Source organism: Pristiophorus japonicus, chromosome 7 (genome assembly GCF_044704955.1).
Source record: "Pristiophorus japonicus isolate sPriJap1 chromosome 7, sPriJap1.hap1, whole genome shotgun sequence".
NCBI lineage: Eukaryota > Metazoa > Chordata > Chondrichthyes > Pristiophoridae > Pristiophorus > Pristiophorus japonicus.
Genome location: NC_091983.1, coordinates 33,157,594 through 33,184,712, shown reverse-complemented (window position 1 = coordinate 33,184,712; position 27,119 = coordinate 33,157,594). Strand labels below are relative to the sequence as shown.

General features: G+C 44.6%; 1 protein-coding gene across 5 annotated transcripts in view; it reads right to left on the bottom strand.

The window, feature by feature from the left end:
* Positions 1–27,119, bottom strand: part of mak (male germ cell-associated kinase) — a 99,077-nt gene that overhangs the window by 43,438 nt on the left and 28,520 nt on the right. For 3 of the 5 annotated variants that reach the window (XM_070884899.1, XM_070884898.1, XM_070884900.1), the window contains 4 exons: positions 14,514–14,773; positions 12,747–12,801; positions 10,149–10,270; positions 2,829–2,908 (listed from right to left, as the gene is read on the bottom strand). In XM_070884899.1, coding sequence (XP_070741000.1) covers positions 2,829–2,908; positions 10,149–10,270; positions 12,747–12,801; positions 14,514–14,614 — 358 coding nt within the window. In that variant the 5' untranslated portion in view covers positions 14,615–14,773. Of the gene's footprint in view, positions 1–2,828; positions 2,909–3,635; positions 3,907–10,148; positions 10,271–12,746; positions 12,802–14,513; positions 14,774–27,119 lie in introns of those variants that run through there. The other 2 variants (XM_070884902.1, XM_070884901.1) reach the window with 2 other exon arrangements.

Genomic DNA, 27,119 nt, shown 5'->3' with positions numbered 1-27,119 from the left:
GGAGGGGGGAAGGAAGGAGAAGGGGAAAGGAAGGAGAAGGGGAGGGGAGGGAGGGAAGGAAGGAAGGAAGGAAGGAAGGAAGAAGGGGAGGAGAGGGGAGGGGGGGGAAGGAAGGAGAAGGGGAGGGGAGGAGGGAAGGAAGGAGAAGGGGGGAAGGAAGGAGAAGGGGAGGGGAGGGGGGGGAGAAGGAAGGAGAAGGGGAGGGGGGGGAAGGAAGGAGAAGGGGAGGGGAGGGGGGGGAAGGAAGGAGAAGGGGAGGGGGGGAAGGAAGGAGAAGGGGAGGGGTGGGAAGGAAGGAGAAGGGGAGGGGGGAAGGAAGGAGAAGGGGAGGGGGGGGAAGGAGGGAGAAGGGGAGGGGGGGGAAGGAGGGAGAAGGGGAGGGGGGGACGGAGGGAGAAGGGGAGGGGGGGACGGAGGGAGAAGGGGAGGGGGGGACGGAGGGAGAAGGGGAGGGGGGACGGAGGGAGAAGGGGAGGGGGGGACGGAGGGAGAAGGGGAGGGGGGGACGGAGGGAGAAGGGGAGGGGGGGACGGAGGGAGAAGGGGAGGGGGGGACGGAGGGAGAAGGGGAGGGGGGGACGGAGGGAGAAGGGGAGGGGGGGACGGAGGGAGAAGGGGAGGGGAGGGGGGGGAAGGAGGGAGAAGAGGAGCGGGGGAAGGAAGGAGAAGGGGAGGGGGGGAAGGAAGGAGAAGGGGGGGGAGGAAGGAGAAGGGGAGGGTGGGAAGGAAGGAGAAGGGGAGGGGGGGAAGGAAGGAGAAGGGGAAGGAAGGAGAAGGGGAAGGAAGGAGAAGGGAAGGGGAAGGAAGGAGAAGGGGAGGGGAGGGAGGGAAGGAAGGAAGGAGAAGGGGAGGGGAGGGAGGGAAGGAAGGAAGGAAGAAGGGGAGGGGGGGAGGGGGGGGAAGGAAGGAGAAGGGGAGGGGGGGGAAGGAAAGAGAAGGGGAGGGGAGGGGGGGGAAGGAAGGAGAAGGGGAGGGGAGGGGGGGAAGGAAGGAGAAGGGGAGGGGAGGGGGGGAAGGAAGGAGAAGGGGGGGGAAGGAAGGAGAAGGGGAGGGGGGGGAAGGAAGGAGAAGGGGAGGGGGGGGAAGGAAGGAGAAGGGGAGGGGGGGGAAGGAAGGAGAAGGGAAGGAAGGAGAAGGGGAGGGGGGGAAGGAAGGAGAAGGGGAGGGGGGGGGAAGGAAGGAGAAGGGGAGGGGGGGGGAAGGAAGGAGAAGGGGAGGGGGGGGGAAGGAAGGAGAAGGGGAGGGGGGGGGAAGGAAGGAGAAGGGGAGGGGGGGGGAAGGAAGGAGAAGGGGAGGGGGGGGAAGGAAGGAGAAGGGGAGGGGGGGAAGGAAGGAGAAGGGGAGGGGGGGGAAGGAAGGAGAAGGGGAGGGGGGAAGGAAGGAGAAGGGGAGGGAGGGGAGAGGGAGGGGAGGGGAGGGGCGGGGTCGGAGAAGGGAGAGGGGGGGAAAGGAGGGAATGAGAAGGGAAGGGAGGGAAATGAGAAGGGGAGGGGGGGAAGGAGAAGGGGGGGGGGGGAAGGAGAAGGGGAGGGGGGGGGAAGGAGAAGGGGAGGGGGGGGGGAAGGAGAAGGGGAGGGGGGGGGGGAAGGAGAAGGGGAGGGGGGGGGGAAGGAGAAGGGGGGGTAAAAAGGAGAAAGGCGGGGGGGATAAAAAGGAGAAAGGCGGGGGGGAAAGGAGAGAGGCTGAACGGGCCGGGCCCGGCCAGGCCCAAGACTTCGGGCAGGGCCCGTCCCCAGCACCAGATTTACAGGGAGGTGGCGTTGGGTCGGGTCCGGGGTCTGGGTTCGGGAACGCGGGTCGGGTCGGGGGGGAGCATGGGTCGGGGTCGGGGATCGGGAGGGAAAGAGAGTTCATGTGGGATGGGGCGGGGGGAGCGCGGGTCGGGTCGGGGGGGTGGTGGGAGGTCAGTCGGTTCGGTTCGGTTCGGGTCGGGGGGGGGGGGGGAAGGAGGGAGAGGGAGGTCAGGTCGGGTGGGAGGGGAGCGCTGGTCGGGACCAGTCCAGGGGGGTCGGGTCCGGTCCGTGGGCAGGGGGGGGGGAGGGTAGGGGAAAAGAGAGAAGCGGGAGTCGAGTCGGGTCGGGAGGAAGCAGGAGCTGGGCGTGGGAGGCAGCCTTATGCACGCAGCTCCAGTGAGGCCATTCGGCCAGGGCTAGGGGCTGCGTGCTTCAGACCCCTCCCACACAGTTTTGGGCGCCTGGAGCTACTGCACATGCGCGCCCACTGTAGCGCGCATGTGCAGAGGTCCCGGCGCTGCTCGTGCTGCGCCGCGCCCAGCTCCAGAGGACTAGCAGAGAGCCGGAGAATCTGTAAGTTTTTTTTAGGCGCACTTTGTGGCGCGAAAAACGGGCGTCCAGGTCGGGGCTGCGCCGTACTAGGCGCGGCCCAAAACTTGGGCCCATAAAAAGAATAATAACGAATTGGTATTGAATGATTAAGTTGTTTTGCAGCTGACAGAATAAGAGAGCTCCAATTGTTTTTGAAATGCTGGTGGCCTGTGTTTTGTTCAACCTGCAACAACCGTCCAATGTTTATAGTGCAAGATAGTAAGAACTTGTGCAGGACACCTGGTGTGTGTTGGAAGAAGTGCATCAATGTGTCAGCAGAGTTCAGTGCAGGTGCAGAAGGAAATGGTTCAAGTTCAAAGAGGGTGAGCAATGACATTTTCCCCAAATCAGATCCCACAAACTAGGCTTCAGCAATGGGCAGACTGACTGCATTTTTAAGATAGATTCTTTTTTTCCCATTAAAAATTTGTTTTGTTACAAAAGCTAAAAACATATTCTTTAATTGCATGGACACTTTTCTCCTCAAATAGTTTTGAACACCTACCATGTTTATGGATAAAAGCTAATCCTTGAAGTATCTGGTACATGATATTTCTAATGGACGATTCTGGAAACAGTCGGTTTCTATAAATAAGAATCAGTCATAAGTTTCAACAAATCCAGGATTATCTGATGTCACTTATGATTTCAAGTGTTACTCTGTAATCAGTTACAATACATTTCATTGGCTCAGAGCAGAGTAAATGGGTTAAACAAAATTTTACAGTAATTAAAATATATAACATAACATTTAATATGCTGCATGTACGACAAAAACAATAGTGTTATAACTGATCAATACACACAAGGTTGATGCACAGATTACTATAATTAGATGATCTTATTTACAACCTGTTCACGACTGTTGCAAATGTTTGTGGTTTTCAAAATACAGTACAAGCGTTGTATCTGCAAATATCCAAATTTTTCCCAGTGAATACATGTTCAGAACCACTATACAATTCTCAACTCACTAATTTCTCCATATATTTCAAAAAAGTAAAATAGTTTTAGGTGCTAGTCAGAGTTTCAGAAACTTTTTTTTGAACAACCCGAGGTCCCATCAAGTGGCTTTTAAAAGCATGGCTATCAGAATTTAAGTTGAGCTAGTAATTTAGGAATCGATTTAGGAATATTAAAGCTCGAAGTTAAATTCTAAACCATCAAAACAAAAATGGCACAGAATTGAAAAGGTTGTCATACCATGATTTCTCTCCCAATCTGTAACAACAATTATTTTTCCAACTTAAATTTTCTATGCATTTCTCCTGAGAGTACCAACACTAGCTGGGATATAGTGCAACAAACACACCCACGCTTCATCTTGCCCAATCGACCATCGTCACCCAAGAGTCTAGACAATAACATCAACATGTTATTTTGATCCCAGATCCCACAGTCAGTTGTTCTTTCCCCCTTGCCTGTTGTCCATACATATGCACTTTCCAGGATAAGACACTATGTAATAATCAGGAAGTTGAACCCCCCTCTTTCTAACTTATTTGGAAATAAAGTCAATTACAGTTCCCCAGTAGTACGTAATATCAAGAAATTGCTGAGCGCATTGAAAGGCTATGGGCCCCGACAATATCCCGGCTGTCGTAGTGAAGACATGTGCTCCAGAACTAGCCACGCCTCCAGCCAAGTTATTCCAGTACAGCTAGAACACTGGCATCTACCTGATTATGTGGAAAACTGCCCATGTATGTCCTGTCCACAAAAAAAAACACAGGACAAATCCAATCCATCCAATTACCGCCCCATCAATTTAATGATCCACATCTGCAAAGTAATGGAAGGTTTTGTCCACAGTGCACGCACTCACCAATAACCTTTTCACCGATGCTCACTCAGCTACAGACCTCATTACAGCCATGGTCCAAACATGGATAAAAGAGCTGAATTTCAGAGGTGACGCGAGGCGAGAGTGACTGCTCTCGACATCAAGGCAGCATTTGACCAAAGTCAATGGAAATCAGGGAAAGACTCTCCATTGGCTGGAGTCATACCTCGCACAAAGGAAGATAGTTGTGGTAGTTGGAGGTCAATCATCCCAGCCCCAGAACATCACTGCAGGAGTTTCTCAGGGCAGTGTCCCAGGCCCAACCATTTTCAGCTGTTTCATCAATGACCTTCCCTCAACCACAAGGTCAGAAGTGGGGATGTTCGCTGATGATTGCAGTGTTCATTCGCAACTCCTCAGATAATTAAGCAGTCCATTAACACATGCAGCAAGACCTGGACAACATTCAGGCTTGGGCTGATAAGTGGCAAGTAACATTTGCGCCACACAAGTGCCAGTCAATGACAATCTCCAACAAGAAACCATCTAACCACCGCTCCCTGACATTCAACGACATTACCATCACCAAATCCCCCAACATCAATATCCTGGAGGTCACCATTGACCAGAAACTCAACTGGACCAGCCACATAAATACTGTGGCTACAAGAGTAGGTCAGAGGCTGGGTATTCTGCAGCAAGTGTCTCACCTCCTGACTCCCCAAAGCCTTTCCACCATCTACAAGGCACAAGTCAGGAGTGTGATGGAATACTCTCCACTTGCTTGGATGAGTGCAGCTCCAACAACACAAGAAGTTCAATACTATCCAGGACAAAGCAGCAGCTTGAACAATATCCCGACTGTCGTGTTGAAGACTTGTGCTCCAGAACTAGCTGCGCCTCCAGCCAAGTTATTTCAGTACAGCTAGAACACTGGCATCTACCTGATAATGTGGAAAACTGCCCAGGTCTGTCCTGTCCACAAAAAAAAAACAAATCCATCAATTTAATGATCCTCATCAGCAAAGTGATGGAAGGTTTTGTCTACAGTGCACTCACTCACCAATAACCTTCTCACCGATGCTCACTCAGCTCCCCACCTTAAACATTCACTCCCACCACCACCAGCGCACCATGGCTGCAGTGAGTACCACCTACAAGACTCACTGTAGCAACTCCCAAGGCTTCTTCGACAGCACCTCCCAAGCCCACAACCTCTACCACCTAGGAGGACAAGGGCAGCAGGCGCATGGGAACACCATCACCTCCAAGTCTCACACCATCCTGACTTGGAAATACATCACTGTTACTTCATAATCACTGGGTCAAAATTCTGGAACTCCCTCTCTTCCAGCACAGAGAGTACCTTCACCACACAGACTGCAGCGGCTCAAGGCAGCGGCTCACCAGCATCTTGTCAAGGGCAATTAGGAATGGGCAACAAATGCTGGCTTTGCCAGCGATGCCCACATCCCAGGAACACATTAAAAAAAAGCACCCTGGGTGAGATTAGCTAGATCAGCACAGACCAGGTATCGATCTGGCAGTTCGAGGTTCCATATGACTCAGTTCCACTTAGATAGTGTACACAGCAACTGCTTCCTGTATTGGACTTCAAATATCCCCTGAACCAGGACATGTCTTTAGCTGCCTGATATCTAGGCAAATGTAGAAAGACCCAGTGGTCGAACAAAGAACTTTTGTCATTCTACCCCAACTTAATGGAATATATCACATGCAGTCAAGTAATGATCTTATCTATTGTCGGTGTTGGAACATATGCTCTATCAGACCGTGGCTCAAGCTCTAAACTATTATACACGTTTATTAAACATTAAGAGGGAGAGTTTGCGCTTTGGGTACAATCGGGAAATTGCGCTCGAAATTGCACTGGTTAGGTTACAGTTCAAGTTTCTGATAAAATTAATTTGCATAATGACAAACATAAAATCTTCAATGAATCAGTGTAATCAGGCAATGTAATAAAACACTTTTGTTTCTTTTTTCCCTCTTTTCATTAAAAAGTGTTTTGATGTATTTAAGTGTGGTAACCCGGTGCAGTTTTAGGGCCTAAATTTCCCCAGGTGTGGCTCTTTTTTTCTGGAGCAACTTGATTTTTCTGGACTATCTTTTTAGTTGCAATTCTGGCCATGTTTAATTTGCGCCAGTGTAAGTGAGTTAGTTAGGTTTTTTTGAAGTTCAGTTTTTTTTCCCCCAAAAGGGGGTGTTCCCAGCCTCTTACCCCTATTTTAGGTGTTTGGTCAGCAAATAGTTGCTCTAAACTAACTTAGGCCAGCGTATGTTGCCACTTCTGTCAGCACAGAAAAACCTTACCTAGAGTTAAGGAATTGGCGCAAGTAACTATATTTAAAGCACCATCAAGCACCAAACAAAGCACAAAAAGTAATAAGCAATCCTGCACCTTAAGCACCAAAATCAGTAAATAATAAAAAATAGAAGTTCTACCTTAGGGAATGCAGCGGGCCACCAATGAGGGAACCCATTCGGCCAGGGCTAGGGGCAGCTTGCTTCGGGCGCCTTCCACATAGGCTGCAGTGTGCGCTTGCAGAAACGGCCTGCCAGGAGCTACTGCACACGCGCGCAGACTCTAGCGTGCATGTGCAGAGGTCCCAGCACTTTTTTCAGCGCTGGGACCTGACTCCGCCCCCAATCCATGGGGCCACGCTGCGCCATGACCAAAGAGAGGCTGGGGAGCGACCCGAATACCGACTTCTTTTTTCGGCGCGCTTGGAGGCAGACAAGGACGACGTACCTCGCGTGAGAGCGGCAGAAAAGCAGGTTAGGAAAATTCTAGCCCATTAATAAAGCTGAAAATTGGTTTATCACTAAATATAAACACTTTGAATAAGTGTCCAGTCGTCCACTGAAAACGACTTTAAAAAACTATACTAAACCATTTAATAGTTTCATTGGTATGCACTAGTCAGTTTTTTAGTAAATTGCATTTTTTTTTTACTCACGCCTGTGTGCCTTAGAAAATGAGTGTAATTTGAAGAGCCTTCCTGAACCAGTGCAATCGTCAGAATCTCGTAATTCAGACCTGGGGCCATGGCCAGTTTGGGGCGTGGCCAGATCCAGCAAATTGAATCTTAACCTTCGCTGGAGTTAGACTTCCAAGATCAATTCCAATTTTTTTTTTTTTTAAATATAAAAACAGATTCCCGGAAGAAAATGAATTAAAAAATATTTCTAAATCTTATTAGGGGCTCAGGCATTTATTGGTCTCAAAACTGCACCTACACAAATGCAACTGTCAAAAATGAACTGTAAACAGCTCCACGAGGCTTGCAATTGAATGGACTTACTTGATCAATTTGTCAATTCCAAACTTATCCAGACAGCTATTACAGACACTGAACAGAATAATGCTGTGGTTCTGCTCTTATTAAACTACCTTTTACTCCACAGAACCTACAGATGTACATTAATACTTATGTAGTAGCCTATAGCCTAACAGACTATTAAGAGAATGCACTATAGCTTAAATGAATCAGCTAAGCATACCTAATTTTAACCTTGTCTGTATTGTCTAGCAAGATAGAGTCCAACAGGGAATTCATTGTAGACCAAAATGCTTAATTGTTGCGGCAACAACTGAGCCAATGTAGTTCTATAAATAAGAACTTTTCCAAAGTTTTGATGGAAAACACAAGAATCACAATGCATTTGGCAGACAACTACAAACTAGACTCAATGGTCCAGCTTGATGATTTCTCTTACCCAACTAAAAGTTTGTGTGTGGATATAAAAAAGGAATCCAGTTTGAAGGATTGTTTACTATGGTTTTTTTTTTAAATTATAAACTATATTCCACCCCTTCTCCATTATATACAAGATAACAAAAGGCAGTGCAACCAGAAAGTGATGTTTCCTAGTTTAAAAAAAAAATCAAAATACAACAGCCCTACTGTTTAACATTATTGGCTGCATGGTTTTCCAAATGTGTGCAAGAAACAATGGCTGTTGTGTCAGAAGCATTACATAACTCATCAGTAAGGACTCAAAATTAACATTACAGAGTAGCTGACTAGTCATTGTTCTGTGAATACAAAAGCATGAACACACAAACCTCTGTTCACTGGTTTGTTATTAAATGTACTAGTCTTGGTCTAGCATACCAATATGAAGAGAGTTTTGTGATGGCTTAACACTAAGCCTGTGCAAAACTTTACATGCATTTTTTGATGAATTGTTGTTCCCATCAAGGCAAGGGATATCGCTGCTGAGGAATGGAATAATTATCCAGAGATATAATCCATTTCAGGGATTAGTATCAAGCAATCCAAGGTCAGTCATCATTACAGGCAGTCCCTCGAATTGGGGATGACTTGCTTCCACGCCAAAAAGTTCACAGGTGTTTCAATGAAGGACCTAATATTACAGATCCCAAACGAAATCTTGAAGGGTGGAAGATGCCTGTGCCTGGATTTTTTTTTTTATAAACATGTGGTGACCGTTGCACACCAGCCACTACACAGGATTGACAGAGCAAGGTCTTGGTCCAATGGCAAGGATTAACCAAGATGACTGGAGACCAGTTCTGCTGTACGGACCTAGTGCGTACACATATCGCAGTGTGGGCTGGCCCGTGTTGCCCCTGGGCCCCTCACCACTTCTGGACCCCAAACTCACGCCTCCCCTGGGCCCCAATCACGTCCCTCTACAATCTCTCGCCGCTCCTGTGTATCTGCCCACACTCCAATCATCGACCTGGATCTTGGTTACGTCAAATCCAGTCGCCTTCTTCACTGCTGTCGCTCACCTGCTCCAGCACATGCTGCTCCCTGGAGTGGTATGCCGACACGATTCCAGCAGTCTGCGCGGCCCCCGGACTAGGTCAGTGCAACACGACTAGCTACAGAGGAAAACTCTCAACACACCAATATGTCTTTGCCCCAAACATCAGAACAGTACCTCCAACTGTAATTTGCCATTTTCCACAACAGCATTCCTTGCAGCTTTTTGTTCCATCTATCCTGACGATGTTCGTGTTAGGCTACAGATCTACAGTCCTCCGGTACCTCATCCAAGTGACCATTATTTACATTAACAGAATGTGTCTCCAGACTGCTTAATAGGGATGGGGAATAGGAGCATCACAAACCAGGCCGAGCCTGTCCTCAGTTGACATTGACACATGTAGACTCAAGAGTTCCAGGATTGCAGTCAAAAGCAGACACTTGGGCTATTTTTGCTACATCTCAAACTGGGGTGCTAAGACCAATTGTTGAACCCTTAGTGTCACCCTTATGTGATCAGCTAACTCAACGAACTTCAGTATCACTGTGCTCCTCCTATTCTGGCCTCTTGAGCATCCCTGATGTCCATTGCCCCATCATTGGTAGCTGAGCTTTCAGCTGCCTGGGCCCTAAATTCTGGAATTCCCTCCATGAACCTCTTCAACCTTTCTCCCCTCCTTAAAGAAGCTCCTTAAAACCTACCTCGTTGACCAAGCTTTTGGTGACCTGTGCTAATATCTTAGTGTCAAATTATTGTTTGATAATGCTCATGAAATTTTACTATGTTAAGGGCGCTATGTAAAATGACAGTATTGTGGTTGAATGGATTTGAAACCCATGTTTTGGAGGCAAAAGGTATGCTAACCCAATGTTATGCAGTCCCTCAAAACTTTCTGTAAAGAGTTTTGTACAACTTTTGTATCATTTGTACAGTAGTATTTAATTGGACTTAAACTGGCAGTTACCAATGGTATGCATTTTATGTAAATGATGCATTTTTACTTTAATAATTATAAATATTGTTTTTAAATTAGGGAGTGCGGCACTACGGAATGAATTAAGAATTACATTTTACTTATGAAACATTAACTTAGCTGCTCTCCTGCTTTTTCAGTAATTTTTTTTACCGGAAATATTAACATTACCAGCTCTCAGATTATGTGAAGTTTTAAATGTCCAGCATATTCAACAATAAAACCTCCTCTGTTAGCAGCTTTTCCAACCTTATTTCATGTGCATATGACTGGATTTGGTAATGAGACATTATTAAGCCCTGTATTACCTGTCCTTCATCAGCTGATAGAGATTTTCCTTCATATATTCAAACACAAAATACAGGTGATCATTTTCTCTTACAACTTCTTTCAGCTTGATTACGTTCGCATGGCTTAATTTCTTCAGTGACTAGAATGACATAATAAGATTCAGGCTAAATTAAGGCTTGAATTCTATTCAGAATGTGATATGACAATTTAACATAACATATTAATGGGGAGGGTTAGAGGGGACCCTGTAGCGGGCGAAGAACCTGGAGACTTGGAAGCCTTACCTATCTTATTTAAATAATTCCTTTAAATAACTTTGTGCGGACTCACACCTGACAGTTGACCAGATTGAGAGCTGATTGCTGTGCGGAAATTAATGGCAGGAGGAAGTTGCCAGGGACCTGTGGGTATGGTCCCTGGCAGTTAGTGGGGGAGGGGAAAACTCCGGGACGTGATCAGGAGGGAACCAGCAACACCTGGGCTGCAGCATCTTCGGGGCTGCAATCGGAGCTGGAATGGCCTCCACGTGAGGCCTGGGGAAGCACTTCTGCTCCTACTAGCCCACAAGGAGCTTAAAAAGCAGGCAAAGTTGCAAAACGTAACTGGGCCTCTTCTGGCCAGTCTGCTTCACCCGCTATGGTTTGGCTGTCAGGTTTCACACTGTGCAGGCCTCCCTCTGACTCAACATTAAGATCAGTCATGGTACCGATGACATCATCGGGCCGCAACTTTTGAATGTTTACTAGGCCCTGGCCTGTCTTCTGCAAACGTCCGATGGCTTGATTAGGAACAGTAAAAATTTAAAACGGCCAGGAATGCTTGATCCCAATATTTTAACCCAACCCTCCCCGCCCATCCGGGGGGTGGCGGGGGTTTAAAATTGACGCCATGATATTTACAAAAAAATGAGGGTTTTTTCCCACAGCTCAGCAAGCCGAGTCAAAATTTGAATAAAATATAGTGTATCACTCGTGAACTTTTCTTTGAATATTTTAAACTTAGAAGGGATGGAACAGAGCTGCCCCAGTAACAATCTGTTCTGTTATGAGTGAAGTTGCCCAACTGAATTTTTTCTTATACTTTCACAAATAAGTTTCAACAGTAAATGGCAGATGTGCACAGCAGCTGTGCTGGGTTGTATTAAAAGGTATATGTTGCAATGGAAGGAGTTGGGAAGGAGAGATAATTGACAGAGTACGTTGCCATGGTATACTGTTATATGTTCAAACTAGTACTAATGAAAAACCAACTTTGTGAACATTCATGCTTACGTCATTTGAACTTGCTGCATTTTGGAAATCTGATTTCAGTCAATCTCATAGTCTGATCCAAACTTTGAAAAATAAATTTGGTGTGAAGCCACTAGAACTTGACCTCCAATTTAAAGTACTGGTCCCAAATTTTATCTTTCAGTGCTATCGGAGTTTATTATTTGCCTTTAAATCCTTCCATTATCTTGCCCCCTCAACCCAATTCTTGTATCTTCTGCAATCATATTATCGCTGTGCACAACCTCTGCTCCTCAGACACCAAGCTACATTTCCATTCCCTGCTCCCTCCACTAATGGAAGTTGCACTTCAGTCAATATACCCTCAAAGCCTCCTTGATAAAGTGCAACATCGCCACCAACACCTGGGAGTTCCTGGCCAAAGACCACCCTAAGTGGAGGAAGAACATCCACTGACCACCGAGTCTCGTCGTCAAGAGCACATAGAAAACAAGTGCAGGCAGTGGAAGGAGCGTGCGGCAAACTAGACTCCCCACCCACCCTTTCCTTCAATGACTGTCTGTCCCACCTGAGACAGAGACTATAATTCCCAAATTGGACTGTAGTCACCTGAAAACTCACGGAGTGGAAGCAAGTCTTCCGCGATTTCGAGGGACTGCTCATGATGATGACCCTCAAACTCCCTGACCCAGCCCTCCACCTAATCACCTCATGCATTCACCTTATCCTAATCCCTTGCTTCCCTTTTCCCTTCCTGCCGAGTGTCCTTCACTTATTTCCTATAGTCCCACATAGTACTCAGAGACATCTCGTTGAATGTAAAGAAATGCAAGTTGTTGTGACATTTCTGAGCAAGGAAGACGAAGTGTAAACGTTTCTGTACTGTAGGGGTACCCAAACTACATCCTGCAATATGGATCCAGGGCTACCCAGTCGTGGTGGGGGAGGGAATCTTACTTTATCAGGAACCCAGACTGAGCAGCAGTGTGCATTCATGTAGGAGGGTAGTAGCTGCCAGTACTGCTCAGGAAGAGAAGAGTACCACCATTAAATTGGAGGTAGGACAGGTGAAGAATACATTGCCAGTATGAAACTGGAAGGGAGCAGTACAGGAGTACTGGGGTTGGGAAGGAGAGAGAATAGTGTAATGTTGAACAGGGGTGGGGAAAAAAGGGGAGATAAGTCTCAACGGGATGTGAAAAAGGTTAAGAAACTCTTGACCATCTAAATATTTATAGCAATATAATACAGATTTTTATGAGTGACTTGTGGGATCATGATAAACAACTCAAATGGTCTAAAGAGAAAATATGTTTGAATGCAATAATCTCAGACAAAATAAAATGTGCAGATAAATCAAGCCATCAGTAAAAAATGTAGAAATACCTTGACTTCTCTGAGATTCATGCATTCATCCCAAGAATAGAACTTCCTCTTCATTCTATTTAAGAAAAATGTAAATTAAACAAATGGCAACCATGTTGTGCATTCATTTTTTGCTGACTTTAATAGGAAGCATTGTTGACATTTACATGTAAAAAAAAGAAACACAGGCCTGGTTCATAATAACAAAGTATTTTTTTTTAAATAAAAGAGAATAAATAATGCAAGAACGTTTCACCACTTTTCTTTAAGATAAATATAAATCCCCAACAACTGGCCTGAGGTTGTTTGAGGACATGAACTTCATGGGTTCTCCGATGTGAATATAGCCAGAGAGGCCTGGTCAAAGTGTATGCATATCATGCCAGGAGTGGTGGCACGGGAGACCGTTTGTGTCCACATACTATAAGTGAACAAGAGCATCATAGTTTTGTTCAATGTTAAGGACTGAATGATTCTGAAGTTTAATTAATAAGAACATATTAAAGTTAAGTCCTCACTTCACAGAACAAACATTACACACCTGGATAAGACACACCAACCTACAGGAGGTGCCTTTTTATGTCGGTACTATCAGGACAAAAATATCCTAAGGGCCCATATTCTCAATGACTTTCTGTCATCAATTGGAATTATTCTTGTAGTATGTGAAGAATGCTGGAATGTAATAAGATATATTATCCACCCTGAATCTTCCTAATGATATACATCCTCACTACAACATCGGAATGTAACCTTGCTTGGCACGCCCGAGAATCTATTGGACTAGCAGGTACAAAATATTGCAATTAGGCAGTGCAACAGTGTTTTCTATTTCACTTATATAAAAGATCAGGGCCTGGGGGGTGGGGTGTGTGTGTCTGTGTGCACGCTCGTGCGTCCCCATCTCCCTGGAACATAGGCTATTCTCCGATGGTGTATTTAGGATGCGGAAGGAAGAACGATGCAACTATTATTTTGGTCGCTTTCAGTAAGATTTGATTGATTTGGTAATAGTTAATCTGCTTCCAGATTTTTTTTAAGTTTACATCAATTAAAATTAGAGCAATGTTCATACTCATGTCAGGCCAGTGTTTTCTATGTTGGAAGGTTGAAGGGACTGTAACTACATGTTCTCACCCATCTGCATTTCCTAAGTCACTGTACTTGACTGAAAAAGGGCAGTATTTTGGGTTGATGACTGAGGAGGGGAGGTGGTGGTGGAGAATAGTTAGAAGAGAAAAGAGAACATCCTGATTTGAGAGCGTCACCTTACATTTTTTTGAACTGCCTTTTAATACAACAATGTCCTACGGTGACAATTTGGTATCATGCATTGATAGCAAGTTTCTATTTAATGATTTCAATGATCTTGGTTGTACAGTCAGACGAAGTTACCAAGGGGAGCATGTCATTATGGGCCAAAATTATGTACCCCTTGGCTAAAGAATGGCTTAGCTAAGGAGCTGGAACAAGTCACTTCCACAATTTCCAAGAATGGCACTGCACCACAACTACAGCATCAGTGCATAGCAGTTTTGTTGCAACACTAGTCATACTGTAAATAGGGTCAGCATGTAACCTTGAAGGAGGGTGTCTCATTCTGCTTTGCTCTGGAGGCAGACTGAACTTTCACATTTACAGCGATGTGAACAGGAAACCACTTTACATGGAGGCACAATTTGCAGTGCAGCATACCCGATGTTCAAGAAAAGGCGTGCCTTTGGAGCAGCTGTTGAAAACTAGGAGAGACAAGGACACAAGTATTTAAATCAAATGAAAATCACTTACTTTTTAATGGCAACTAGCTCTCCTGAATCTATGCTTCTTCCCATGAGAACGGAGCCATATGTTCCATCCCCAAGTTGTTTCATAGTGGTATAACGATTCATGCCAATGCACAGACTCGACACTTGCAGCAGATTTTGAAATGTACCCAAGGTACCTCCTTCAGTGGCAAGAAATTATTTATCCAGAATCTTCTGTTTGTGTAGCCATTTGCATCTAGATCTATACCAGTTACCACAGGCATATTTTGGAGATGATATTACCTGTACATGGATTAAAAAAAAGAGAGATACATGACATTTAAGCAAATATGTTCTACTGGCTATCACAAAGACTCCCTATAGAAGAAAGTTTATTTTAAGGGCATTTGTAATATTTTTCCTGTGACATTAACTGCAGTGAAAATAATGTTGCTTGCCAGAGGCACTATCCTTTGGACGCAACATTAAATCATGGTCTTGTCTGCCTATTCAAGCAGGCTTTTAAGATTCTCCAGTACTATTTAGAGAGCTCAGAGCTCTGGCCAACATTCTTCCCTCAACCCTATTCATCAAAAACAGATTAAATTGGCCGTTCCTCTCATTGCCATTTGTGGAATCCTATGTTGCCCAAAATGGCTGCTACATACAGCAATTTCAACAAATTCATCATGCATGAAGTGCTTTCAGATATGCGAGACATGACAATGGCTACAAAAATGCAAGTCTTTCTTTTAAAGACAACAAGCTTTACAGGAGCTGAGTCCATGATCTTATTAAATGGCAGAGCAGGCTCGAGGGGCCAGGAGGCCTACTCCTGCTCCTATTTCTTATGTTCTTATGTTATGTTCTTTGATAGTCATGAAAGAGCACGCAAAAATATTCAACACTATACAACACAAAAAGGTACCAAACTCTTACAAGTGAACTGAACTTCTGCATTTCGTTTCAAATGAAACACCTAATGTAACATGTCCCAAGTATTACATGCTAATTATGAAGCAGCTCTCAGAATAATAATTTAACTGTTGAATTGCAGTATGCTTGATATCTGCTTTCCAATTACTATGATTTGAGTGCTTGAAGAGCTTATGTTGGATATTTTACAGGAATGCTTGTAGTAAGTTATGATAATTGTGATTATTTTCACTCCTCATAATGATAGCTCCACTGATGGTGATCCTCTTGCATCTTACCTAAATGGCCAAGCTTCATACATGAGCCTAGATAGAGAGCATCAGTGGGCTATTTACATTGGTTGTGATGCATTTTGGGACATTTTGAGGAAGTGAAAACTATATAAATCCAAGTTCTTTATTTACAATAAAAGGTAAAAAGTATTATACAGGAGTTTTAAATAATTATGACACAGGAAGCAAGTGTGCAGGCTGGATACAAGCTAAGTTTTAATTCTTCTTTCATAAATAAAATGAATCCTTCCTCTATGGCTTCCAAGTGTGACAGTTCCAGTCTTTCAAACTTGCTGTTTTCGCCAAAGGCTGCAATGGAACATTCAGCAGTTAAAATCATATCCATTCAAGTGATAGAGGTCTGAAATTGCAAATTAAAAAAAATGCAACTCTAGACTACGAAGACGTGTCTCAAAGCAGAGAAATGTTAGCAAGCAGCCTAGTTAATAATCCAAAAAAATGTGCGTTACTTACAGTAATAGTGAGTGATATGTCACTTTTGCTAAGTCCAAATGCAAAAAATACATAGGGACCAGGTAGGTGATCTGATCATGACTTGAATTCTGATATTTATTTTGCTACTGAAAATTCTGAAGTTTGTGCCTCAACTTAATTCACCCACTTTTGCTCCACACCCCTTGATACCCTTACCCAACAAAAATGTATTGATCTGTCTTGAAAATTTCAACTGACCAGCACCCAAAGATTTTTGGGAAGCATGTATGAAAAAGTGCTCACTGATTTCACTCCTACATGACCTACCTCTAATTTTATGATGTCTCTTGTTCTGGATTCCCCCACCAGAGGAAATAGTTTCTCTGGGCACCCATGATGCATTCATCCTACGCGAGAGCGTTATATCTGACATGTTTCAGCAGCAGCCAGAAGAGCAGAGCTGGCTAGTGGGAGACAAATGGTACGGCCTCACCACCTGGCTCATGACGCCCATACATGTATCCCAGACGGAAGCTGACCGGGAATACAACATATCGTACATTGCATCGCGCAGCATAATAGACAGGACCACTGACATCTTGAAACAGCATTTCCGATGCCTGGACCATTCCGGAGGCGACTTGCAATACTTCCCTGAGATTGTCAGTCAGTTCACTGTTGTGTCCTGCATGCTGCATAACTTAGCCATCATAAGGCAGCAGCAGCTGGTAGTAGAAGACCCACCGCAGGCTGATGATAATGATGAGGAAGATGCAGATCACGAGAAGGAGGAGGAGGACGAGGAAGCCATGCAACTATCTGAACCCGGAGCACGATGACGGAGGAGGGTGGGCCGCCGTGCCCCTTTAACAATTACTCGAGCCTTACTCCAGCAGCTTATCTGTGAACACTTTGCTGCCTGAGGGCTCAGCGGCAACTATTCCACATGGACCTGTTTCATAATGTTGTGCTGTGTTCATTGAACAAATGCTGGAAATGATTCTTGTTTACTTCAAAAGGGTGTGTTAATAATGGAACAAATAATGTAAATGATTGTTATAACTTAAACTTTTGAATAAAATATATTTTAACAAACATTTGTTTGTACTTAACTTAAATAAACATATTCTTGTATCAAACTTTAAAGTTCTCATTTAAGATTACTCACAAACTTGCAAACTTATAAATTTACATACCTTACAAAAAACTTTTAATTTGAGAACAGTTACAAGAGTAACAATAATAATAACAACAACAGCAAAGAAAGGCTGCACCCATCTCTCTTCCACCTTATTCTAAGATTGCACGCTGTACTTGGTCTTGGTGACTCCACCACCCCTGCCCCCAGGCGGTGGCGCAGCATTACCCGGGTTGGTACCAAGCTTATTCTTTCGAACATCTCGGGTAATACGCATTTCTTGATGTGGGGGTGGAGGGGAGAGGGGCAGGCGGTAATGTTGAGGGAATGGCTTGGGCCTCTTCGGAGGCTGGTCTGGGGATTGGAGTGGCAGTTGATTCCTTCAATGGCCGTGGGGTCTGGGCATGTTCCGTTATTGCAGCAGATAACTCCAAGATTCCTTCCTTCATGTGCCCTGACAGTGTCTCAACCACCTCCAACAGTTCCTCTCTCATGTTGGCCTACAGTGTCTCACCTACCTGTGACATGCCTTCCCTCATGTTGAGCAAAAGTGTGTCAACTCCCTGCAACATTCCCTCCCTCATGTGCACTGACATTGTTTCTGTTGACAGATATTTCCTCCCTCATGTTCCTGGACAGCTTTCCCATTTCTCGTGAGAGTGTCGTTACTTCTCCCGATACCTCATCACCCACCTCACTGATGGTGTACAGGAGTGATCGGGTAAGATCAATGCTCTCTGCACTCATTGCCATCATGTGAATCACATCCGTTAGATCCTGCACCTCAGGAGAGCGTGGTTGAGCTCTCCGTCCCCTCCTCACCGTGGGTATGTCTTGCTTCGGACAGTGGGGCCCTGGGTGTGCATCACTGCACCCCACTGGAATCCCCAACCTCAGATGATGGGAAACCATGGAATATCCTAACAACACTCAAACCATTACTCAGGGAAGGGTGTAGCTCCTCAATGGGCAGCACCTGCACCTCCGCCAGAGTGAATACAACAGTGGGGGCTTCATTCATCCCTTCCCCCTCCCCCCTCTTGGTCAGAAGGTGGGATTGGAAGATGTTCTCCTCTTCAGGCTCGTCCTCGTCTGAATCTTCTTCAGCATAGTCAGGGTTTGCCTCAAGTTCTGCAAAATATAACAGAACAGATAAATGGTTAGCAGCAGAAGAGGGGGCAGGGTGGATGGCATGAGTAGGCTCACACAGTGCAGGAGCAGGCTGATTTGAAGGACCACGATGAATGATAGCACATTGCATCAACCGAAGCGTAGCTGACAGAGACATCCCTATGAACCAAATGGCTAGCCCATGCAGTATTTAACATTTAGCAAAGCCAGATTGTGGAATTTGCAGGACTTGCCCTCTCCCTTGAGTGTGGGCCCAGCTTGTGCAGTGGCGATTGCTTTTCTCCAGGCAGGACCCTCTCTTCCAAGGGTGTCAGTGGCTGCAGATTTGCTGGGCCTCCTCCTGTTTGAGTTCTTTCCCTTTTGTTGTGTGCCACTTTCCTCTGCAAAGATGAAAATACTTTTTAGAGAGGGTGTCTTTCTGCTGGGTGGGACATTTACAGATGGTCACATTTACAATTGCAATTCCATTGAAAAATGAAAATATTACTTACACTAACTACTTGACCAAGGTCCTGCCACCACTTTTTGCACTGGCCTCCAGACCTCGGGGTGGTCACCATTGCACAGTAATTTTCTGCAAGTTGGTTCCAGCATTTCTTCATTTCTTTGGGTGGAACTTTTGTGTGATCTCTGCTGGTGTCAAGCTCCTGCCATCTGCCCTCAATCACAGTAACTAGTGCCTCTTCTTCAGCCTGTAAGAAATTCTTGGTCCTTGCGCCGTGTTGCATCTTGTATTGCTGCTCCGATTTTACCAATGATAATTAAAGTTCTCTCACACACACAACTGGCTCTTTAAAAATGGCCGTTTGCAGGCCGGGAGCTGTACTTTGCATGCGCGCGCATAGGAATCACATCAAAAATGGCCTCTTTTTTTCGCGCATGCACAGAAGGGGCAGCATTGTTTTTTCGGCGCAGACATTAGTCTCCACACTCCAAGGCTACAGGACAGGCTGTGCGTCGCCAATTTAAAAAAATAAGAGCATGGAAACTTGGCACATTTATTTTTGGAGTAGTTGTGGCCTAGAAAAACTGGTATAACTCTGGCAATACGAAGGAAGATACAAATAACCTTCCGGAAATACTAGGGGACCGAGGGTCTAGTGAGAAGGAGGAACTGAAGGAAATCCTTATTAGTCAGGAAATTGTGTTAGGGAAATTGATGGGATTGAAGGCCAATAAATCCCCAGGGCCCGATAGTCTGCATCCCAGAGTACTTAAGGAAGTGTCTCTAGAAATAGTGGATGCATTGGTGATCATTTACCAACAGTCTATCGACTCTGGATCAGTTCCCATGGACTGGAGGGTAGCTAATGTAATCCCACTTTTTAAGAAAGGAGGGCGAGAGAAAATGGTCAGCATGGATTTATGAAAGGGAAATCATGCTTGACAAATCTTCGAGAATTTTTTTGAGGATGTAACTAGTAGAGTGGACAAGGGAGAACCAGTGGATGTGGTGTATTTTGGACTTTCAAAAGGCTTTTGACAAGGTCCCACACAAGAGATTGGTGTGCAAAATTAAAGCACATGGTATTGGGAGTAATGTATTGACATGGATAGAGAACTGGTTGGCAAACAGGAAGCAGAGAGTCGGGATAAACGGGTCCTTTTCAGAATGGCAGGCACTGGTGCTGCAGGGCTCAGTGCTGGGACCCCAGCTATTTACAATATACATCAATACTTTAGTTGAAGGAATTGAGTGCAATAGCTCCAAGTTTGCAGATGACACTTAGCTGAGTGGCGGTGTGAGCTGTGAGGAGGATGCTAAGAGGCTGCAGGGTGACTTGGACAGTTTAGGTGAGTGGGCAAATGCATGGCAGATGCAGTATAATGTGGATAAACGTGAGGTTATCCACTTTGGTGGCAAAAACACGAAGGCAGAATATTATCTGAGTGACAGATTAGGAAAAGGGAAGGTGCAACGAGACCTGGGTGTCATGGTACATCAGTCATTGAAAGTTGGCATGCAGGTGCAGCAGGCAGTGAAGAAGGCAAATGGCATGTTGGCCTTCATAGCTAGGGGATTTGAGTACAGGAGCAGGGAGGTTTTACTGCAGTTGTACAGGGCCTTGGTGAGGCCTCACCTGGAATATTGTGTTCAGATTTGATCTCCTAATCTGAGGAAGGATGTTCTTGCTATTGAGGGAGTGCAGTGAAGGTTCACCAGACTGATTCCCGGGATGGCAGGACTGACATATGAGGAGAGACTGGATCGAATGGGCCTGTATTCACTGGAGTTTAGAAGGATGACAGGGGATCTCATCGAAACATATAAAATTCTGATGGGACTGGACAGGTTAGATGCAGGAAGAATGTTCCCCATGTTGGGGAAGTCCAGAACCAGGGGACACAGTCTAAGGATAAGGGCTAAGCCATTTAGGACCAAGATGAGGAGAAACTTCTTCACTCAGAGCTATTAACCTGTGGAATTTTCTACCGCAGAGAGTTGTTGATGCTAATTCATTGGATATATTCAAGAGGGAGTTAGATATGGCCCTTGTGGCTAAAGGGATCAAGAGGTATGGAGAGAAAGCAGGAAAGGGGTACTGAGGTGAATGATCAGCCATGATCTTTTATTGAATGGTGGTGCAGGCTTGAAGGGCCGAATGGCTTACGCCTGCACCTATTTTCTATGTTTCTATGTTCCTAATACGCCAAAAAACAGCTTTGGGCAAAATTGAGCCCTCTGTATCTATCCTATCGAATCCCTTTATTGTTTTAACAACCTTGATTAGATCACACCTGAACCGTCTAAACTCAAGGGAATACAAACCAAGTTTATGCAACCTGTCAGCATGATTTAACTCTTGAAGCCTTGGTATAATTCTGATAAATTTGTGCTGTACCTCTTCCAAAATCAATATATTGTTCCCGAGGTTCAATGGCAAAAAATGATTGCAGTAATGTAGAAGGGGTCTGATCAAGGCTCAGTACAACTGAATCATCACTTCCTCACTTTTGAAAATCATCCCTCTTGAGATAAAGGCCAATATTCCATTAGCCATTTTTATTACTTTTAGTACCTATGCACTCGCTTTCAGTGATTTGTATACATGGACACCTAAATCCCTTTGCTCCTTCAAGTTCCTAGTCTTTCACAATTAAGATAATATTCCAATTTGTCGTCCTCAGATCTGAAGTGGGTGACCACACACTTCCCCACATTGAACTCCATCTGCCCTAGTTTTGCCCACTCACTTAGTCTGCTCACATCCCTTTGGAACTTGCTGCTCCCATCTGCACAACTTACTGTTCCTCATAATATGGCTGTATCTGCAAATTTAGATATACATCTCTTATTCCTTCATACATGTCATTGCTAAATATGGTGAGGCCCCAGTACAAATCCCTGGGAATCACCACTTGTCACATCTGCCAATCAGAAAACAAACCCTTTATCCCTATTCTCTGTCTCCTCCCCACCAACCAATTACCAATCCCTGTCCCAAGGTTACTGCTAACTCCAGCCTTCTGTTCAACCCCATGCCCTTTACCCAACATTGGTGCCAGAGCCTGCAGCCACTTCAGTCCTATTTTCAGATCTTCCTTGTTAAACCTCTCTACATCTAGCTCCACCTTTAAAACCATTCTTCAAAACTCATTGGGCCAAAGCTTGCTGGGCAGGGCATCTTGCAGCATTCACCATTAGTTAAAATTTTGCCTGCCCCCTTCAGCTGAAATGTAATTTGCAACGTAACTTGCTGGAAATGTAAGCTGATAACGGCATGGCCAAGGCAATGGGGTATCTGGGATTTTATTGAACGATGAGTTTGAAGGATTGAGAAAAACATGAACTGAGAAGGAGGATGATTTAGAGTGGGTGGATTTAGAGTCAAACTAGGTACAGAAAGATTGGATTAGGAGAGAAAGAACAGAAAGAGTCAAAGGAAAATAAAGTTAAAAAATTTAAAAATGTTTTAAATCTCCAAGAAGAATTTACTACATGCAAGAATGAAATTAAACAGTTTAAGTTGTTCCCTTTCTGAGCCAGAGATTGATTGGGATCGTATTACCAATTATCAAAAAGGATCTGTTAAAAGGGTACTTACGCTGTTAATTATGAGCCTTAAATTTCTGTGGTAAGTTTAATGGGCAATTAATGTGCATCCAGCAAGTTCTTAATAATAAGAGGGAAGCTAAGAGCAAGATGCCGTTTGTGTGAGGTGAAGGGTGGAGCACGATGTTCCCTCGAATTTTTTTTTTTGTGTGAGGTGGCTGCGCGGCCTATTTAAATTTTTGTATATTCACGGTTTATCCATTTAAAAACTGGTCAGTGGCCTGCACGGGACCTCCAGACCGCTGCTCAGCCTCGCAGCTTAGCAGGAACGTTGGTGGAGTGGTGTAAATCGACCAGCATGTTCTGGAGATTTGCATCTCATGCCATATCTCTTTCCCCTGAACTTGCTGGCTGATTTGCTCATTAATAACAGCCTACATCTTTTTTCAGAAAGATTTTCCAGGAAGATTTGTTTCATTATTTCAACCAAGTATTCAGTCATCACTCCTAACATCTCTTTCTGGCTTGACATCCATGTCCTTTCATTCATCCATGAAGCACTTCGGGACATTTCAAAACATTAAACGATGCTATATACACAAGTCATTGTTGTTCACCTCCTCCACTCCTCCCAAAGTATACACTTTTTTAAAATAACCAAGACAAGTGTTGAATTTTATAATTATCCATATCTTTTGAGACACTTTGAAAGTTGAAAACTCCATCCTCAACAGGTTAACTCTTCCTTTTCCTTGCCTTAATGAATTGCGAGCAGGAAGGAAAATATTTTCTTCATATTAAATCTTTATCTACCCAAGTTATCTATCCAGTCGTAGCCAAAGAATCACCTGTAATAGCTTCTGTTCCCGCTCAGTTACCTCTGGAGACCCCCAGGGATCTATTCTTGTCCCCTATCCCGCTGTTTCTAATCTGCACGAGAAAGTCGTGGATTCAAGTCCCAATCTAGAAATTTACTCTACCTAACCACCAACACCCACCTCAACCCCTCCACTGTCTTTAATTCGTCACACTGTTTGTCCGACATCTAGTACTGGATGAGCAGGAATGTCCTCCAACTAAATATTACGAAGATGGAAGCCAATGTCTTCAGTACCCATCACTGTTCCACTGACTCCATCGTCTCCCTGGCGACTGCCGAAGACTGAACCATGCCTTTCTCAACCTGTGTGTCGTATTTGACACCAAGATGCACTTCCAACCACATATCCACTCTATCACCAATACCGCTTACTTCCACCTCCAACATCATTCATCTGCTGCTAAAATTCTCACTCCGTGCCTGTGTTACCTCGACTTGACTATTCCAATGCTCTCCTGTCCGGCCTCGCATCTTCCACCCGACACTCAGCACTTCCAAATATCTGCTGCCCGTGTCCTAACTTGCAACAAGTCCCGTTCATCCACGACCCCGTGCTGCTGACCTACATTGGCACTCGATCCAGCAATTCCTCAATTTTAAAAATCTCATCTTGATTTTCAAATCCCTCCATGGGCTCATCCATCTCTATCTCTAACATCCTTCAGCCCTACAAGCCTTCGAGATCTCCAAGCTCTTGCAATTCTGGCCTCTTGTGCATCCCTAATTTTAATTGCTCCACCAATGATGGCCATACCTTGAGCTACATAGGCCATAACTCCCTTCCTAAAGTGCATTACCGCACTACCTCTCTCTCCTCCTTTAAGATGATCCTTAAAACCTACTTATTTGTCCAAGCTTTTAGTGATCTGTTTTAAAATCTCCTTATGTGGCTCAGTGTCAAATTTTTGTCTGATAAACACTCCTGTGAAGCGCCTTGGGACGTTTTATTAGATTAAAGGCTCTATATAAGTGCAGGTTGTTAATGATTGTGTGAATAATGATGGCCTGGATTTTGTGGTCAGCAGCGAGGGAACGGCGCTCACCATTCACTATGCTTACAGCTGTCCAGACTTTTCGCAGGTTTTTGAGCAGCAACTTGCTGTCATCGGGCATCTGAGGCAGCACAGCACCCTTTACAGGGGATGTGTGGCGGTGCGAGCAGAGCAATTGCGTGACTTTTCAAACAATCAGATTGAAGAATCCTCAGCGACATGGAGTATAAACCAGGAAGTAAAAATTAGAACATTTAATTCATTGCAAAATCATGTACAGAAAGAGAGAGGGGAAAAAAAGATGGAGAGAGAGAGAGAGAGAGAGATAAGAGAGAAAAAGTATTTAAAATATTTTTTTTAGAAAATCTCCAATAATTAAGTTCTGAAGGATTGAAACTCCACACTTATTTTCAGCGCTAGAAAGGTTGTTTGGCAGTAATTAAGACTCATCACGCCATTAAAAATTCACTTAGACCTAAATGCACAAGGCCTAACTTTTTCTGGTGTGTTTAGCAGGTAACTAGTGGCCAAGTACAGCAACTTCATGCCTTTACATGAATTTCAATGCAAAGTCTATTGGCAAGGTAGTGGTGGAGTGCAGTTTGTGGAAGAGCAGGGCAAATCAGACAGCAACTTCCAAATTTCCGCATTTAAATGCGCATCTGCAGATCTGGAAGTTGCTGTTCGATTTACTTTATAACAACAGTGAGTGCAGTTAGCCTCACCGTTGTTTTTAATCGCAAAATCTGAGCCAATGTGCTCATCAAACAAGATTTTTCTCAATATATACACGAGTCGATCTTCCATGACATTGCACATGGAGAGTCAAGACCAAGTGTAGTCTTTAGCTGAAGCAGAGTTAGAAGTTGGGATAATTGGACTAGGCCATGCAAATACAATTTAATCCCCATTTTAGTCATACATTGCTAATTTGATATTTACATTAGAAATTTCTATGCCCACATCTACAATGGAAACTGCCTGTATATACATATCACATTGTAATTGCATCTTTGTCAGTATTATCACTGCAACATCTCCATTGTACAATAATCAGGGTATATGGTCTTTTACCTGCCCCTGCTTCTTGTTACTATTTTTCTAGCTCTCCAACTTCTAACACTCTCTCTTCATTTGGGGTCAGGTTTACAGGGAAATGTGGCCCTCAGTGGCTCCCTTGTCATCCCTACTTGAATCACCGAAAGATTTTCTCTCACCATCATGTCTCCTACTAATTTCCCACTACCACTTTACCATCCCACTATCCCTTTATTTCCAACACTACCCCGACCTCTTTCAATAAATGCTCAACCCCTGTATCATCCCCATTCCCCTTGTTCTCTTAACACAACCCTTAGCCCTCCATCCACTGCTCCTCTAACTAACTCTATTGACAGAGGCAAAAGAGCTTCTCCTGGGTTCCTCCTCCAATTTTGTTTCCTACACGTTTCCATTTGCTTCCAAAATTCATCTTATACAATTTTTTTTAAAGGAAAGAAACTGTCTAATCTGCTTCCCTCTCTGTATCGCTCTCACACAAAAGGTGTAAGCACAGGAGATAATTATTTTTGAAAATTGATTAGCATGAAGGAAGTCTCTTTTTCCAAATGGACATCAGATACACATGATAATTTTACTGAGTTCAATGTTACTGGAAAAATAAACATACGAGATCAGCCAAAACATCCCAGTCTGTGTAAACATTTGGACCACTTGGAGCTCTGGCAATTAAAACTGGGAAGCAAATGCCACTCCCAAGACTTAGAAATATGGGAAGTGATAATATTCCCCTTTTCCGTAACCCGGCTGGATCGGTTGTCTTTCATAGATTCATAGAATGGTTACAGCACAGAAGGTGGCCATTTGGCCTATCGAGCCTGTGCCGGCTCTCTGCAAGAGCACTTCAGTTCGTCCTATTCCCCCGCCCTTTTCCTGTAGCCATGCAATGTTTTTCTCCTTCAGGAGTTATCGAATTCCCTTTTGAAAGCTATGACTGAATCTGCCTCCACCACCCTTTCAGGCAGTGCATTTCAGATCCTAACCACTCGCTGCATAAAAAAGGTTTTTCCTCACGTTGCGTTTGGTTCTTCTGCCAATCACCTTAAATCTGTGTCATCTGGTTCTAGACCCTTCCTCCAATGGGAACAGTTTCTCTATTTACTCGGTCAAGACCCCTCATGATTTTAAACACCTCTATCAAATCTCCTCTGCTCTAAAGGGAACAACCCCAGCTTTTCTAGTCTATCCATGTGACTGAAGTCCCTCATCCCTGGAACCATTCTTGTAAATCTTTTCATCCTCTCTAAAGCCTTCACATCCTTCCTAAAGTATGGTGCCTAGAATTGGACCCAATACTCCAGTTGAGGCCGAACCAGTGTTTATGAAGCCTAGGATCCTGTACACTAACTACTTTCTCAACCTGCCCACAATTATCCCCAGATCTCTCTGTTCATGCACCCCCTTTAAAATTGTACCCTTTACCTTATATTGTTTCTCCTCATTCCTTCTATCAAAATGTATCACTTCGCACTTTTCTGCATTAAGTTTCACCTGCCACGTGGCCACCCATTCCATCAGCCTGGCTATGTCCTCTTAAGTCCATCACTATCCCCCTCAATGTTCACAAGACTTCCCAACTTTTGTCATCTGCAAATTTTGAAATTCTGCCTCGTTCTGCCTGATTGAACCTGCCTGGTTCTCACTTGTATTCTCAATCTGACATCTGTCATACGCTCCTATTTTCTGCTTCATCTTCCTCTCTTTCTCTTCTTAATCTTCCTTGCTGCAATGCTCCATCTCACCCCCTAAGCTCCCCGCTGGAGTGGAGCTAACCTACAGAACAAATGGGAAATTATTCAACCTCCATCACCT